The sequence below is a fragment of the Accipiter gentilis genome, chromosome 15 (assembly GCF_929443795.1).
Source record: "Accipiter gentilis chromosome 15, bAccGen1.1, whole genome shotgun sequence".
Classification (NCBI taxonomy): Eukaryota; Metazoa; Chordata; class Aves; order Accipitriformes; family Accipitridae; genus Astur; species Astur gentilis.
Genome location: NC_064894.1, coordinates 25,371,460 through 25,387,643, shown reverse-complemented (window position 1 = coordinate 25,387,643; position 16,184 = coordinate 25,371,460). Strand labels below are relative to the sequence as shown.

Here is a 16,184-nt window from a genome sequence, read left to right as displayed (position 1 = left end):
GCTCACAATTCTCTTAAATTGTTTGTATTCTCTGAGTTCTTTAAAAAACAGCTGTCAAGCTTTTGCTAGTATCTAAAGACTGGCTACTTACCTCCAGTAAAGGGTCTCAGACATTCTCCTCCCTCCCTCCTCCCCATTTGGGATCCTCTCATCCTCAGCTGCCAGAGCAGAAGCTTCCAAACCAGCAGTATCTACCAGAAAGAGGATCGCACTCTATGCTTTCACACCTTCCCTCCTCCTGTCCAAAACCACCCAGGACAGAGTACTTGCAACTATTTTACTGTTCCCCCTAAATCAGAATCCCAGTAAAGAGAGATTAAATAAATATTTAAATAAAGATTAAAGGGGGGGTACATGGGGGGACACGGGACACAACGACGACTCCAAAAACCTCACACCACAACATTAGGGTGAGATCATGTTCAAACATCTAAAAATGGTTATATTCTCGCTTCTGAGTTTTGGCTGCATACTGCATTGATGATAAAGTAGCGGCTCTTGGATTACAAAAGTCAGTCAGCCCACAAGAGGACAAATACCACTTGAAAACATGGAATGCAGAAAGGGACCCCAGCATTAGTCAGCTGAAGGAACGAAAAAGAGATCAAGAAAAGATTGCTGAGATATCATTAAATATTCATAAACTAATTAATATTTATTTTAAGATCAACATGGAGATGATAGGTTAGGTTTGGTTTTGCTACCCCATACAAGAAATAAAGTGGGGTGAGGCCCTTCTACCTTTTAATCCTCAGATAAGGTGGGGCTATGCAAGGCACAAAGACAATCCTAACATATTGCCGTTCAGCAAACAACTAAATCCATGCCTTCAGATAAAAAAAAAAAACACAAAAAAAACCCCACAACTCCTTTTTGAAGGAGATTCAAAGAAGCATTTCAAATAAAATAGTTTTCAATTATGTGCTCTTTGAAAGACAGAAATAATAAATGCAGTTTGCATTTTTACTGAAAGCGATTCAAAATGCTAATCTGTCGAGTGACAAGACTACTAATTACCCAATTCTTTAAATAGGATTTGTGTAGTTCAAGATCATCCCCCTCCCCAGGTTAAAGAGGGGTAGCCAATGGCTGGGCTTTCATTGGACCTCTACTCCCTCCAGCCTACCCCCTCGCCAAGTTTGTCACTACTATTCCCAATGAAAAGGCCAATGGGTTAATGTTTCCTCATGATAAATGCCACCTCTGGCTGTCACCAGTACTTTAGCCACCGTCAAACTGTGCTTAGCAAAGATATAGATAATAGTGTTTAAAGAGAAATAAAAAAAGCAGAAAAGCCCAAATAAATCAGAACAGCAGCCTGCTTATTCCCTATCAACAGCAACGTTCCCGCTGAGCCTTCCACTACCACACGTACAACCGTGAAGGCTGCATATTAAAAACAGTATAAAAGAAATCTACAGGATTATCAGTTTTTAATGTAGAAATGAGGATCAGTAAACAAAACGAGCTGTCAGTACCTGATCCTTTAATTGTGCAATCACTCTGAAAATTATAATGGAAAGCCTTAAGGGATAATTTCTGTAGAGAAGTTTTTTCTTGTCATTTGAGACAGAAGATTCTGTGTCAAAACTTCAACTGGGAGTCCCTACCTTCCAGTACCACACAATGATCACCAGATAATGACCTTCATGTGTAATTACAGTATGATTTGTAAAGCAGTAATGATACCATAAACTCCCAAATATGTATCCTTATTAATACACGCTACGAAAAAATACAGGAGCACTAACAGGCAAAAGTCATAACAGAGACCCATAAACCCAGCCCAGCCCTTTTTCAAAGTGCATGTAATCACTAAAAGGGATTTCTATACCCATTTAAAAACTGACCAGTATGCACACAAAATGTTATGCCTTATAAGAAAGGCATACAGAAAATGAAACCGAAAAAGGGTCTCCTGGGACAAAACAAGACACGACTAACCACAGCTGCACTGAGGAGGAACGCTCTGTCCCTGGCCCCACCGCAGCCCCCCCCAGTACCTCTGGAGGAAGGGAATGCGACAGCACCAGGCTGCTGCCCACTCAGTTCTGTCCCTGCCCTCCTGGGTGACTCCTGGGTTGCTTCCAACGGACCAGGAACCCTGCCCGAAGGCTTTGTCCCATGACAAACTAGGGGACTGAGCAGACGTTTGAAGCAATGCGAGAATCTGTTCAGGAACAAGACACTATCAGTCAAGCAGCTACGAGTACGCCAGGGCCATCCACCAGATCAGCAGAGCAAAGCTTACTCAAGGGTAGAAGAGGGGAAGGTTTCTTCCTGCAGCAACTCAAAGCAGCAGCATCCTTCTTTCTTCCTCTCGTTCCACAGGAATGCCTAGGTGAACTTTTGAGGCAGATCATCTGCCCTTACACTGAGCTTTAGGTATGCAAGTTACCTCTAAACCAGAGCCAGCATAACTAAATCCGTGCAATGCTAAGCTAAGTTACCCAGCCAGACTTGCCAGCGGAGGCTCACGACCTCACCCTCCAAAGCTGGCACACGCTCCAGAAGGCAGCAGAGCTTGCTCTTATCTGCCCCTGAAATACCACTTCGGCACATTCTAAACTATCTTGCTCCGATGCTTGCTTGTCCCAGTCAGAAAGGCTAAGAAAGCAAGCTCCTTCCTTGAAAGTTACTGAACTGCAAAAGTGAATTAAAACTGATAGGTTTGCTTTAAGCAAGCAATATCACCATTGCTACAAAAGCAAATAAAATTTACCATTGCCAATTTACTCTACAGAAGTTTATATTTCATCAAACCGCAAATTTCACTCCATCACAGTTTGGATTAGAGAACACAACAAAAATTAAACTGAAAACATACTGCAGGGCCAAATACTACAGGGAACTGAAAAGCTGAATTTGCCCCATGCCATTGGAATGAATCCACAGTACTTGTGACCAAGTCCTACTCTCAAGAGTTTTGTAAAAAAAAAAAGTAGTTTATCCAATTTCTTGTAGGCAACTAGCCACATGAAGAAAGACCAACACACATAACCAACACTAAACAGCAATTTTAATGGCAGTGTCCATCTAAGAAACAGAAGAGCAAATAGGTGCCATTGCTGAACAGCATCTCTTTTACCAGAGGCAGCAAGTCCAAGCGTTTTTCTTATTTCTTTATATTTTCAGAAATATATCTATATGGCCCTACCACTATTGTGGGAAAATATTCCTCAAATTAAAATAAATAAATAAATATAAGCATCAAACCAGAAAAATGAATGGTCATAACAAGTTGACAACAGTTTTGGAGATCAGGCAGATCAGGTGTACAAGAAGCTCCAAAGCAAAGAATGTCATACTAGTACAACTATGCTAAAAGAATTTTTTAGCTTGAGCAATTCTGCTAACTTCAACTGTGGCATGGAGATGTGCTCTTTCCGTGACAGAATATTTAAGATTTAATAGTTTAAATCCAAGACCTCAGGTGTAAAAATGGGTGCAGGTACCAGCACAAACTAGGATGTTCTTTATACGTAACTGCACTGTGCAAGTGGATGAGGCATTCTCTGCTAGCTTCCCTGCCTGAATAGTCCCAAAGTGCAGCCTCAAGTACAGCATGTAATAGTCGTAATCTTAGATCTTGTATGGAATAATTTATAGGAATTATAACCGGCATTTCTCATTCCGCAGATGACTGCCCTAACAGCTAGGCTTCAAAACCACGCTCCTCCTTCCTCGCATTCAATAAATCTTTTTTGCAGAATAGCACAGCATCAAGACAGTCCCCTGAGTTGGGACTACAGATTTGAATCTTAACAGGTACAAAGAACATTCTGCATCTCTCTGGAAACCAGGAGCTGTGCTTGGACATTGCAGCTTCTAACCCTTAGGTATGCTCAAGTTTTTTGCTGAATCTTATCCCTAATGAATAACCCCTAAGAAAAAACATGAAGAATTCCACAATCCAGTCAAGCCAGACAGACATGTTTGTAGCAAGATGACAAGCAGGCAGAGGGTCAAACAGCTTCAGCACTCTCCGTGTCTTTTTTCACTGTCACTCCCTAAAAAGAACTTAATTCCCATATTCTGATAGACCACCTGACACAAAAGCTGGAATATACCCAGATGCAAAAGTTTAAGGAAGCCTTAATTGTCAGCACGTGCTATACGAGTCACACGCTACAGAACAGAAACCCATCCACAATGTTATCCAGCCATAATTTCATTTTAGGTAGCTGCTTAGAACACTGCAGGTGCAAGCTCTCCCTTTTGATCTATCTAAAATGCTTCAAAATGAAAGAAGAATGCATGTCATACAATGTAAATGAAACTCCAAGCAGTATTCAAATCTCTTCAGCAGAAATAGCAAAGTTGCTTTCCCTTTCTGTGCATCTGTATTTTCAGGCTAATAAATCTTAAAAACATGCTGCCACCAATTGGATTCCAAAAACGTTGTGAGCCAATTAGGTATCCACTTCTGAAAATAAACATAATGTAGAAGTATTTTAATCGCTTTTACATATTTTGTTTTAAATTTAAACAAGGCATTGACTTTGTGGCAATGGCTTTAAGTCTATATTCTAAATTAATATTTCACTGACCAACATTAAAGTATACAGTTATTAACATTCTAGAAAAGTAACGAAGCTTCCAGAGGCTTGCTATAATTTGCTGTCTGCAACCTCCAGGACTATTGGTTTTATTAACTGCTTATTCCCAATTTTCAACTTCAAAAAACCTAATAAAATTGAGAGGAAAAATGGATGAACCGGCTTATTTCTGTATGACCATTTTAGCTTCTGCAAAGGCAAAACCATATAAATGATAATAAAGTGAAACAGAGCTAAGCATTTTGAAAGAGAACAGTGGTGACTCATGAAACAATATTCAATCTAGTAGTTCATCTGCCTTCTATGTTACCTAGTGTGTTGAAATTGGTTTGGAAATTGGCTGACAAGTAACTAAGTACATTTTCTAAATACTCCACCACAAAGTAAACATAATGCATAACAATATAGAGCAAACGCACTCAGTTTGTTTCATGAAAAACCCATGTATTTCCCCAGCAGTTAAATAAGCATTCAAAAAGATCCTAATTTTAGCCTGCTTCCAAGGAAGTCAAGCTGATGCAAAAATACTCTGCGTTTGTGTCATCTCATTCCCGATTCTGAGAATTGCTGTACAGTACGACAGAGGTTAAAACAAACAAGTCAGACCTGGAAAGTTTTCATGGAAGTAAGAAGCCAGCTAAAGGAGAGATTTTATGCATGTCTGACTAAATGAAGTTACAGCATGAGCTCCCACCTCAATAGACATGAGATGATCCATAGACCTCAAGACACAACCCCCTAGAAAACCTGACGACTATTGCTTAAGGCAATGCTTGTTTCAAAATTACATGCATCTCCATCAAACTGAAATGCAATCATGTCAACACGGGACATCTCTCCCTGCTTAAGTAAATTGTCTGTTTGCTCCCATACTTTAGCAAAAACCCTTCATTCTATCCAATCCCTAACCCAACCTTTGAGAATAAAATAGAATTCTGTCAATGCACCATTAAAAAGTAAAATTACATTTTAATATTAAATAGATGGAAGCTTGGATACACATTAAATCTGTGCCAAGGACAAGAGGAAGAATCAGATTATATGCCTTCAAGTCTTATTTTAAACATAAAATTATTTCCATCTTCTCTCTTCAGCAATGAATACCCAAACAATGGTAACTAATATTGTTGAGCATTAAATGTAAAACACTTAAAAGGCTATGAAAGAATAAATCAAAATCTAAAGGTGGTATAAAACCAAATCATGCATTGTTTGTACAATTTGCAAAAAGAGGAAGCAAAGATAGACCCAACTAACATGAGTAACATTTGTTTGCTATTCCAAAAATAAATCACAGCTTCATATGACTACACTTAGGACTCATTTCAGACACCAAAGTTTTAGACACCAAAAAAATGTTATCAAGGATATATCACAAGTAAAATAAAAAAAAAAATCAAAACAAAAGTGGGTAAAAGTATTTCTACAGCCATCATTTAAGTTTCCAATTTTGGAAGCATTACAGCAATCAACACATAACAGTCCCCCAAAAGAGGGGGGGCGGGAAATATGCCTCAACACACTCCCTCTAAACGATGCCAGTAAATGGCCATCATCAAATACCTTCTTTAGAATGTCATTAACAAAACTACCTAATGCAAAATCCATTTCCAAGTGACAAGAGGTCAACATTTTAAGTAGCAGTGAAAGGAGCCTTAATACACTAACTTTTGGTAATGCCAACTTGCTATAAATACCCAAGCTTTGAAGCACAGAGCAGACAAACAGAATCACTATAATTTTCCTAGGTTTTGCTGGGGTCTTCCTAGGTCTTCTACATCTTTCAGACCTAAACATGCCAAAGTAACTCTATATGATGGTAATAAGAACCATCAGAATTCAGCTACCCTTTCGGTATATGTCTGAAACACTCAGTATTCCTGCCACTCTGTTCATATTAATTCTTCACACACTTTATGCTTTTACACCCTTGCCTCTGTCTTTGAGGTCTGTTTCTACCTGTTGTTTCCTCCCATCCTCATGCTTTGTGGTACAGAAAATGAACCCACATAAACTACCCTCAATTCCCTACAATTTTGGCAGAAAAAGCAAGTTTTGAGAGTGACAACTGCATGCTCAGAACAAACAGCTATCAACAAGGAATGGTGCTGCTCTCTGCAAGAAATTCAGCCACCACTTTATAGTTATATTTGGAAGGGATAAATCATGCCATAAAGACTTTCCGTAGCAACGGCCAGTGATAAAAATTGTAACTTCAAAGCAATCAAAACCTATGCCAGTCCATTCCCTTCTGCCCCAACAAATCTTACATTCTTCTGCCAGCTAGCAGATTCCTATATTGATAAATACACACAAGACAGAGAAGACTGCACAAAGAATCACCTAGTGGAGGAGGGCCGAATTAAAACAAAACCAGACACATGACTACAGAAAATTAAAAGAGAAAAAATAAAACTGCTACACTGAGAAAAGTATTTTCATGTATATAAAAATATTTGTGACCAACTAGTATCTGAATTATCTTCATGATTAAGAACTAAACTGAAGCCTAGTGGAAGAAAGACTTATAACTGATTACACCATATTTGAAGAATACTCTAAAACTCAGATTTATTAGAAAACATTCATGTGATTAAACAAACGTGCAGGTTTATTGCACAAATCAGTATGCAACACCCTCACAATTTCATTTGGGATATAAGAGCATTATTTAAAGTGTTATTAGCTTCAGCTACTGTTAAAAAATTCACATGTGGAAAGAATATTTTCTGCTTTCCATTATGTGATGATTATTTTTAGGTACACATGACTATGCTTATAATCTCTATCCTACATTTTTAAAAAGCAGAATATATAAATAACAAGCATTTCATATAATACAAAGCTACTCTGTCCATATATTTTTATGACCAACAATAATTTCCAGATTAATTTTACTCCATGTTTCTCAGTGGTATTTGCTGCTAAGCAGTTAGTTGTTAGAGATCGCCAGAATTTAACAGTAAGAGAAAAACATTCAACCAAACCTAAAAAATACTCAGATGATGGCTTAACTGGCCTTGGATAGTGAATGTATTATCACATTCAATATTATCAAATATAGTTAATAATTTATTTAATCACTTAATAAGAACCAACAAAGGTTTTTATGGCTATGAAATACATTTGACACATTTTACTGTGATAAAATTGTTACTGTTTTTCAGAATGAGCTAAAAAAACTTCAGAAGCTGCTGGTTTAAGTTATAACATAGATTTCCAAAAAGGGGGATCTTAAGGCTTTGAAGTTACACACACATATTAAATGAGTCTGAGAATTAACTCTGTATCATAGGTAGAAAAGTAGATACACTATCAATTCAGAATAAAAAAACCAGCTACAAAAATATTTCTTAGAATCAAAAACCCTACGAAAAATATAGGGACTATGGAATTGAAGACATTGAATGTGTGCTTACGTGCAGTACTAAAACCAAAAACGTGTGCTTTAGAAAATATTTCTAATACTAAAAATCTGATGCTGTAAAAGCATAGGAGAGTAGGTGGGAACAAAAGAAAAGCTCTAAGTATTATAACCTCTCCCATGCCTAAAATTAACCACACTGACAACAAATAGAATCCACCTCCAGAGCAGATATCATTTGTATCAAACTTTTCTTAAAGTCCAGTTAATTAATCATCATGCATTTAATGTATTTAATATAAATTTGCATTATGTCTTAAAATGCATGAGCTTTACAGAGGAAGTTCTGGATAGCAGTATATGACTTAAGACTAAGGTAAAATAAGAACATACATGAAAGTTGAATAGGAAAATAAGTTATTTGTTAGTGATAAAACAGCAAACACTCATGAATCTAAAACAACCTTTTTTTTTTTTAAAGGTCAAAAATGAACATAGCAGAAAAATAGATGTATCAGTTGAAGGTATTACACTTTTTCTTGGAAAGATTTCATCCATGCAGAGTTTTGTAAGACTATGAAGTTCTAACTGTGTACTGGAAAAGGTAACTTAAAAATAGTACCAATTCCACTTGTGGACTTAAGATCAACTCGGCTATATGTTAACTGAATTACATTTTTTTAATCTCAACATAAATTAATCAAGCCTGGATACAATTTGGATTAAAAGCACCCAAGACCTTACAAGTAGATATTGAAAACGGAATGTCCCTCACAAGAGAAGGAACAGGAGATGCTTGGTTCTGTGGCTATGAATATCTGAAACTGAAAGTTTCGGACAACTGGAATATAAAGGTGTGAAACTGAAGCAAGTTACAAGGAATTAAGAAAGGATGTGACCTATAACGTACAAGAGATTCAATGGCATCTGTGAACACACACATTTTTAACCTTGCATCAGATGCTCCTTTTACACTGAGGTACAAGCTAAGGAATCTTGCATTTACTTCACAGCATGAGCATATACAAGCAGTGATGACACTGTAGACAATACACTATAAATTAACACATGTGGCACATCCAACAGCCTAAGAACTTTATCAATTGATAGAGATTAGTAGCCAAGAAAAATCCAAAGGAAATCATTTGTGGATTACACTAAGAATTCTAGTAATTAACACAAACAGGAGTTATAAATCAATTGGTTAAAAGAATTCCTATATTAGATATTCTTTATTGTAATCTCATGAACGGCTTTGCATTGTTTTGTACAATGTAACTTGAGAGGAGCTGAAGGAAAAATCTTTCACAGGCTTAGTTATTAAATGGTGAATCTGTTTGTAGCCAAGGACAACCTAGTAAGTCTAGTTCAAATTAGCATAGCTTTTTTCATCCCTCAGTAATGGTATCAACAGAAGTTATAGCAAATTATAAAGTATGCTGCTACCTATACACAACTTTCAGATTTGAGCCGTCTAATCCTTGGAAATTAAATGCAAAGTAAAAAAAAAAAGTTCTTGCTCACCATAAAAGAACTTTTTAATAAGCTTAATTGGCACCATCACTTTTCCTCATTAGAGTGGGACAATTTTTTTTCAGTATTACAAAATGAACAGAATATGATAGCATCTAATATAGTTTATTCATCTCTTGCCAAATGTTTCCAGTACAGAAGCTGAAAAATGTAATGATTTTAATTAATCTGATGTTTGTAAGTGATGAGCATTGACTCTTCTCATTGAAGCCAATAGGAGTTACAAAGCTGGACGGCTTTGAACAAAAGGACGATTCCCACACTTACAGTCAAATTTTGGTAAGTAACTCTAAGCTTCCTACGTTTGAAACCATTGGTCTTTGGGAATCCGCATCTCTCTAGTGACAGCACATCTACAATTCCAAAACTTAAATCCTTCTAAACTGATTCCCACAATGAATAGACTTTATTTTGGTTTTATGTAGTGCTGGGGGAGCACATGGTGCTAAGCAATAACAAAACGTGCCAATCCCCTACTACAATTTCTACCCCAAAGAGCTGAAAGGGCACAAGCTGTAAAGCACAGGAAATGCAAAACACAACACAACACAGACAGAATGACAAGTGGTTGTTATTACTGAAATGCGTTACAAAATAAGTGGATTTTTAGGAGCTTTTTGAAGGAGGATAGTGAAGGATCTTTACGTACGTTAATTGGGAGGCTGTTCCATGTGTAGGAGGCAGCGTGGAAAAAGACACAAAGTTGGGAGTGAGCAAAAGAGACAAAAGGGGAATTAAGAGCGATGCTTGGGAGGTGCTGACAGTAAAGGAAATGAGGACCAAGGTTAAGCCAGAACCAAGAGTGACTTGAACATGGCTAACTTTATGCAAGGGAGGAAAAAGAATTCCTGGCAAATGCTTAAGAAGCAAGGAAACATGGGCAATTATACAGGAAAAGAGAAATGATTTGTGCAACATGTCCCATAGGAAAAAAAAGGAAGAGAGTTAGGAAGCGGGAGACCGGTTCGCATCAAATAACTAGTGTAACAAACATTTCAGTCTCAAATAATAGAAAAGAATTAACTCACTGAGATTATGACCAATACCCAGCCAGATGTGAGGAGTGGTAAGAACATTAGACTGCAGTGATTCTTTATCTAAAGCTGTTAATTCATATGAAAAATCACTATGCAGTGTAAAAACCACATGCCCCAAATAAATTCAAATGGAAAAGGTTAGAAAAAAAAGGTGTTTTAAACATGACATTCAACGTAGTTGTAAAATGTGTTTGTTGCAGTTGTTCTATAAAATGAGTAAACTCACTTGAAGCACAAATAAGTTCTATCCATACAGGGTTTTAGCTGCTGCATTCCTATTCACCATCACTGTCACCAGTTGTGAGAAATACACAAGCTCTCAGTGTACACCGAACTTCGATGAAGAAAACTTTTAAAACACAAAACTGCTACGCCATAAGAGAAATCAAATTAAATATTTTTAAGCATATGAAGAGGAATGAAAAACCATGACTTTACTTGCTCTGAGCCAGAAGTATCTTTTTGCATGGTCTAAGTTTACCTTCCTTCCAGACTACAATTTTGTGTAATTTACAAGTACATTTTCATTAGCTCTTGAGATCTAAGTACAAAAAAAATGAGCAATTTGTCACTAACATTAGTAATAACAACTTCTGTATTACTAAAGCCTTAAAAAATAATATTGGAATTAATATTACCACTTCCCCTCCTTGCCAGTATTTTCAGAGAAGCTATAAACATATTGATTACTTTTAGTAAGTGTCTCATATCTTTTGAGTTTAAACACAAATCCAGGTCCAAGCAACTCACATCTTATCAATAATGTGGAGCCTGAATATTTGTATCTAAGTTCAACTCATGTCATTGATGTCCACCTCTACAACAGATTAAGTCAAATCATATCATATTATGGTGGAAACTTAAAAACAGATATCTAAGTCTCTACTCCTCTTCCACATAGTGATAATCCATCAGTAGGCCCAATTAGCAGTTCTTACTTTTTTCTTCTTATTTTCTTTCCGGTCATACAGTCACAAATTCAGTGTTTAGAATTAGATGATTGAATGTTGGTCACTTCCACTATATCTCAGTGAGAGGAATCAGTAGAGCAGTCCCTCTTCTCTTTTTTTTTTTTTTCTTTTCTTTCTTTTTTTTTTTTTTTTGAGTGTGTGTGTGAGAATATGTGTGTAAAACTGCAGGAAAAAGAAAATACTAAATACATTTCCAAACTCTATTTTAGAAAGTCTCAATTTAGAATACTTTCTTTAACTCCAATTAAAGCTTGTAGGAAAATTCTTTTAGCTTCAAAATGAAATCTGACTTTAAAAAATTCTACATAGCCTTTTGCAGGTTTTTAAGTGTACGAAGAGCAGGTTTTTAAGTGTACGAAGAGCAGGATGTCAGTTAGACCCTTAATTACAGAGCAGGAATTTATGCATCTCTGCACCATATGAAGGTATGCCACACACACATCAGTTTGAACCAGCTCGTATTACACTACCTCAAACACTCAGGGAAACCTGTACTTACCCACAAATCATGTTCAGCATAATCAAACAGCAGCCAAACCTTTCTGTCACTGTGAGAAAGGAAAACCTTCTGCAATGCAATCACATTAGGGTGCTTCAACTCTCGTAAAAGCTGCAGAGAAACAGAGAAGCTCTTGTTACTTCTGTGCTTGTTAAGAAAAGCAAACACAACAACAAACAAACCAACCAGGTCTTAGCACAAATAGCAAACAAGTGATCCTAAAACAGGCCTTAGAAGAAAAGACACCACTGATTCAGCACCTTATCTTCAAAATGTCAACATCAGGATGTACACAGCCTCCGCGGCACGGGTCCCTGTTCTCTCAGCACAGCTGACCATCACTAGCTACCTGTCTCTGCCCATCCCACCTATTCATCCCGCTCGCCCTCAGCTTCTACCTTAAAAGATGTTACTACACACAAACATAACTGCTCTGTTATCAAAGCTGAACATCAGGATTTGAGGATGCCAGAATGAAGCTTGTGCAGTTGGTCCAGTTCCTTTTGTGGAGAACACAGTTCTTGATCACCACATAATTATTTTATTACCACCACTTTTCTTTTGTATTGGATCCCTGCCTCACTTGCCTCGAAGTCCACGGAGTTGTTGTTCTCAGAACATAAAGGTGTTTTGAAAGAAGAGTTTACCAAAACCATTTTTCTAATGGTTGTTTCAATTACTATCTTGTAATCCAGAAATAAACCCAAGCTTATTTACTACTTGCCAGAAAGAAAACTAGGTCTCATGACTAATTAGACAGCACATTAAAGCAGGCACCACTGCTAAAGTCATCCTTCTACCAGATCAGATCAGTCTCAGGAGGAGTCGGGAAGTGGTACTCCCAAAAATGTCATTTCCATGGAATCACTTTTTTTTCCTCCATACTGCAGTCACAAGAATGATTGATCTTCTGTTTTATCTGAAAATTGCTTGCATCTGCACCACTAGTATATAAATTGCCAAGAATCAATTTATAATGGCAAAATAGTAAGTGGTGTAGGTTTCCAAGGCACACTTGAGAGAAATTAATCTTCCCTTTTTTCACCTTACAGAAAAGACTCAAGATACTTCCCCCCCCCCCCCCCCCCCAAAATAAACAAGGAACAGGATTAATTCTAAATTATATTATCCCTTGGCTATACAGCTATCTGTCAAGACAAGAAATCTTCTAAAGTATATTACAACTGCTTATATCTATTCCAGTTTTCCAGCAAATGAAATCATTTAAATGTTTTTTCTACCATGCAGGAAGTGTTTTCTTCTTTTTGTTTCTTCCTCTTCCTAACATTCCTAAGCATTTCTAGCTGTAAAGAAAGAAACACCTCCCTAATGAATTGATGAATAGTCATGCCCAGGTATCTCTTACGAGATAGAGCAAAAATTATTTTGTCACTTAGCAAATAGTAACAAGTTGCAGAATTATAAACAAAACCCTAGAGACTAAAATTGTCTCTTCAACATGCATCAAGAGATGTTGCTGTATACCTTGTCTTTAGTAATACTAAAAACCATTTTCCAGTAGGGATTTCATGTGATGCCTCTGCCTTTTTTCTTTTTTTCTTTTTTTTTTTTTTTTTATTTTAATAAAGAGCTCTTTTTATTTTAGGATAATTTTTCAACTTGAGGGAGAAAAAATAATGTACCTACTATAATGGGGTTTTTTAATTGCTATTGGATTTTTCTTAAAGATACTGTTGGCAGCAATATCAGATAATTCCAAATTGTTTTTAAAAAAAACTAAATAAATACAGCATTGTCTCAAACTAAGTAAAAATTTGGAGTAAGAAACAGCCAAAGAGAATATAGTTCCGTATCAAATGCTAGCATATAATAAATAAGTTAACAGAAATATTATGTAGAGCATAAGAATACAAAGAATGCCTAAAATGTTGTGCATTAACAGAAAGGTGCTACATGAAAACGAGACAGGAATGTGTATATTCTGCAGCTCTCGAACACCTCTGCTCACACCAGTCCACACAGAGAAATTGTACATAGCAGTGGCCACCGTCTATCAGAACACTCTGATTAATAAATGAAACCTGAAACCTCTCCTCTTCACACAAGTCATGAAAAAGGATACTTCCATATTAAAGAAAGTAGTAAATGTCTTATCCAAAACAACAACCACATACACTCATTTACAATGAGTAAATTATTTCTAATGCATCATTCTCCTCTTTTGATTCAACTTAGATGACACAACAAGCAGCCTTATGCAAATCCAGCATTTTTCACGACAGAATCAAACCGTCAGTGGCATGATCTTGAACACTGATTTTTGTAAAAAACATGAGACCACGAGGAAGAAATCATTAAGTTAGTATTATACTACATGTGTTGAGTTTCTAACAGAGAATGTCTGTATCTGCCCTGAAACTGAAGAATAGAGCAGTGTAAGGCCAAACAGTCTCTGCAAAAAAGTTCTGACACACTATTTTTCAGCTACTGGACGACTGGTTATAATTGCAGCCATAGATGGCAAGAGCTCCCACCAAACTAACAAAGTCTTTTTGTGCAGGTTACAGACATACTCTCTACACACCTGCTTCTCAAGTCTGCTCTGTTCAGAAAAGCTAGGAATATTTCTAAACCATATTGTAAATGAACATGTTAAAAGCAATAAGGTAATTTTTAAAGTTGCAATCTAGAAGATGCCAAGATGTTCCCAATACCTTAATCATAGCAGCTACAGCAGCCTTATAGATAACAACGTATTTTTTTCTCTCAAGAGGAACAGTTACAAAACAAAACATTTGAGAGACATGAATGCTTACCAAAACACATCTTCTCTAATAGTTATATTTAAGAGGATATTCATAATTTATACGTAGCATTTATGGACTTGATCCCCTGACCTAAACTCATTCTGTAGTTATTTAGACACCGACCAATATTAAAAACTAGGCTGAAAACTTGTCAGATCATCTTATTCCATCTAATGGTGTGTTACAGAAAACACTGATAAATTATTATTCAGAATACTCAAATAAGCTTTTATGTTATCGATTCTGTATCTCCAACAGATGAACAAATTTGTTAATTAAGGAGGAAGGCAACTCAAATTTTATGTTATTCTCATCTGCCTATCTTCAGTGAACGCTTTAGCACCTACCACGGCTAGTAATTTTGGAAGTGCTTTTGTAGTTTTAGCAGACAACGGACCTTTAATACCTTCCTCTTCTTCTACTGAGTCACAACCCTAATATAAAAGGAGACCGTAAGAAATTTCATGTAAAATAGAAAGCTGCCAAGCGGAGAGAAGGAATGCACATCCAAACCAGAACAGTTTTAAAGGCTTTGTTACGTTCTGGCCATGGAGAATACAGCCGGTGCTTCAGCAGCAGGAGCCAGACCAAGGAAACATCGGCTCTGGAGTCCAGTGCACTGGGTCAAGAACAGGAGCTCTGCTCTACCCACGCTGGGCTTGCAACAGTGCCAGGTACCAACTCAGTGAGATCAGAAACTATAGCTTAGGGCACAAGTGATTAGCTTGAGTCACAAACAGAAATTTTTGTCAGATTTATGTCCAAAAATAATCTCCTCTAGAGACAAACTACAGCAGAAGAAAGGGCGACCGCAAGGACCGAACTGATGTTACTCCCAGGTACGTGAAGAGTCGAGATGAGGGGAGTCATTAATAAAAAAGCACTGGAAAGATGTGATCAGAAAGGAATATAGAGCAGAACCAAATACACAGCTATCGAAATCAAGAGACAGCAAATTTTAGACAAGTGTTTCAAAGACAAGTATTGATGTAAGGTTTAGCTAAACCGAAATCAGAGACTTCGGAAATAATATTTTCTTTAAAGCAGACAGGTGGAAGCCAATAATGTGAAAACATGGGGACATACTTAAAGCTACTAGCATCACGGTTGTACCAACTACCTACCCTAACGACTTTTAAGTTTGACTAGAATTTTGTCAATACTTAACTTCTACACCAACCACCTAACTGTATTGTATTGCTATAAAGGATGCCAGGGTAGTACCCAGTTCTTCAGCTTACCCTAACCTCAAAAACAAAGACCTAACTCATCTCATGTTAGATTTGCCACTGGTGCTTTTCTGCCAGCTTCTGCTACGAAGGGCTGGGGGTTCCTATTGCCTTTGTGCAGGCTGAGAATGAACCTGACTTCAAATTCTGAGTAACAGAGCAGAACTGATTTTTAAATACATTGTCCAAACAGGAGATATAGGGCAGAAGGAAAAAAAAAAAAA

At 37.0% G+C, this 16,184-nt stretch overlaps 1 protein-coding gene across 1 annotated transcript in view; it reads right to left on the bottom strand.

Moving 5' to 3' along the window:
* Positions 1-16,184, bottom strand: part of CDK19 (cyclin dependent kinase 19) — a 128,883-nt gene that overhangs the window by 67,794 nt on the left and 44,905 nt on the right. The window contains exon 3 of the mRNA XM_049817686.1: positions 11,964-12,074. Within this exon, the coding sequence (XP_049673643.1) occupies positions 11,964-12,074 (111 nt within the window). The remainder of the gene's footprint in view (positions 1-11,963; positions 12,075-16,184) is intronic.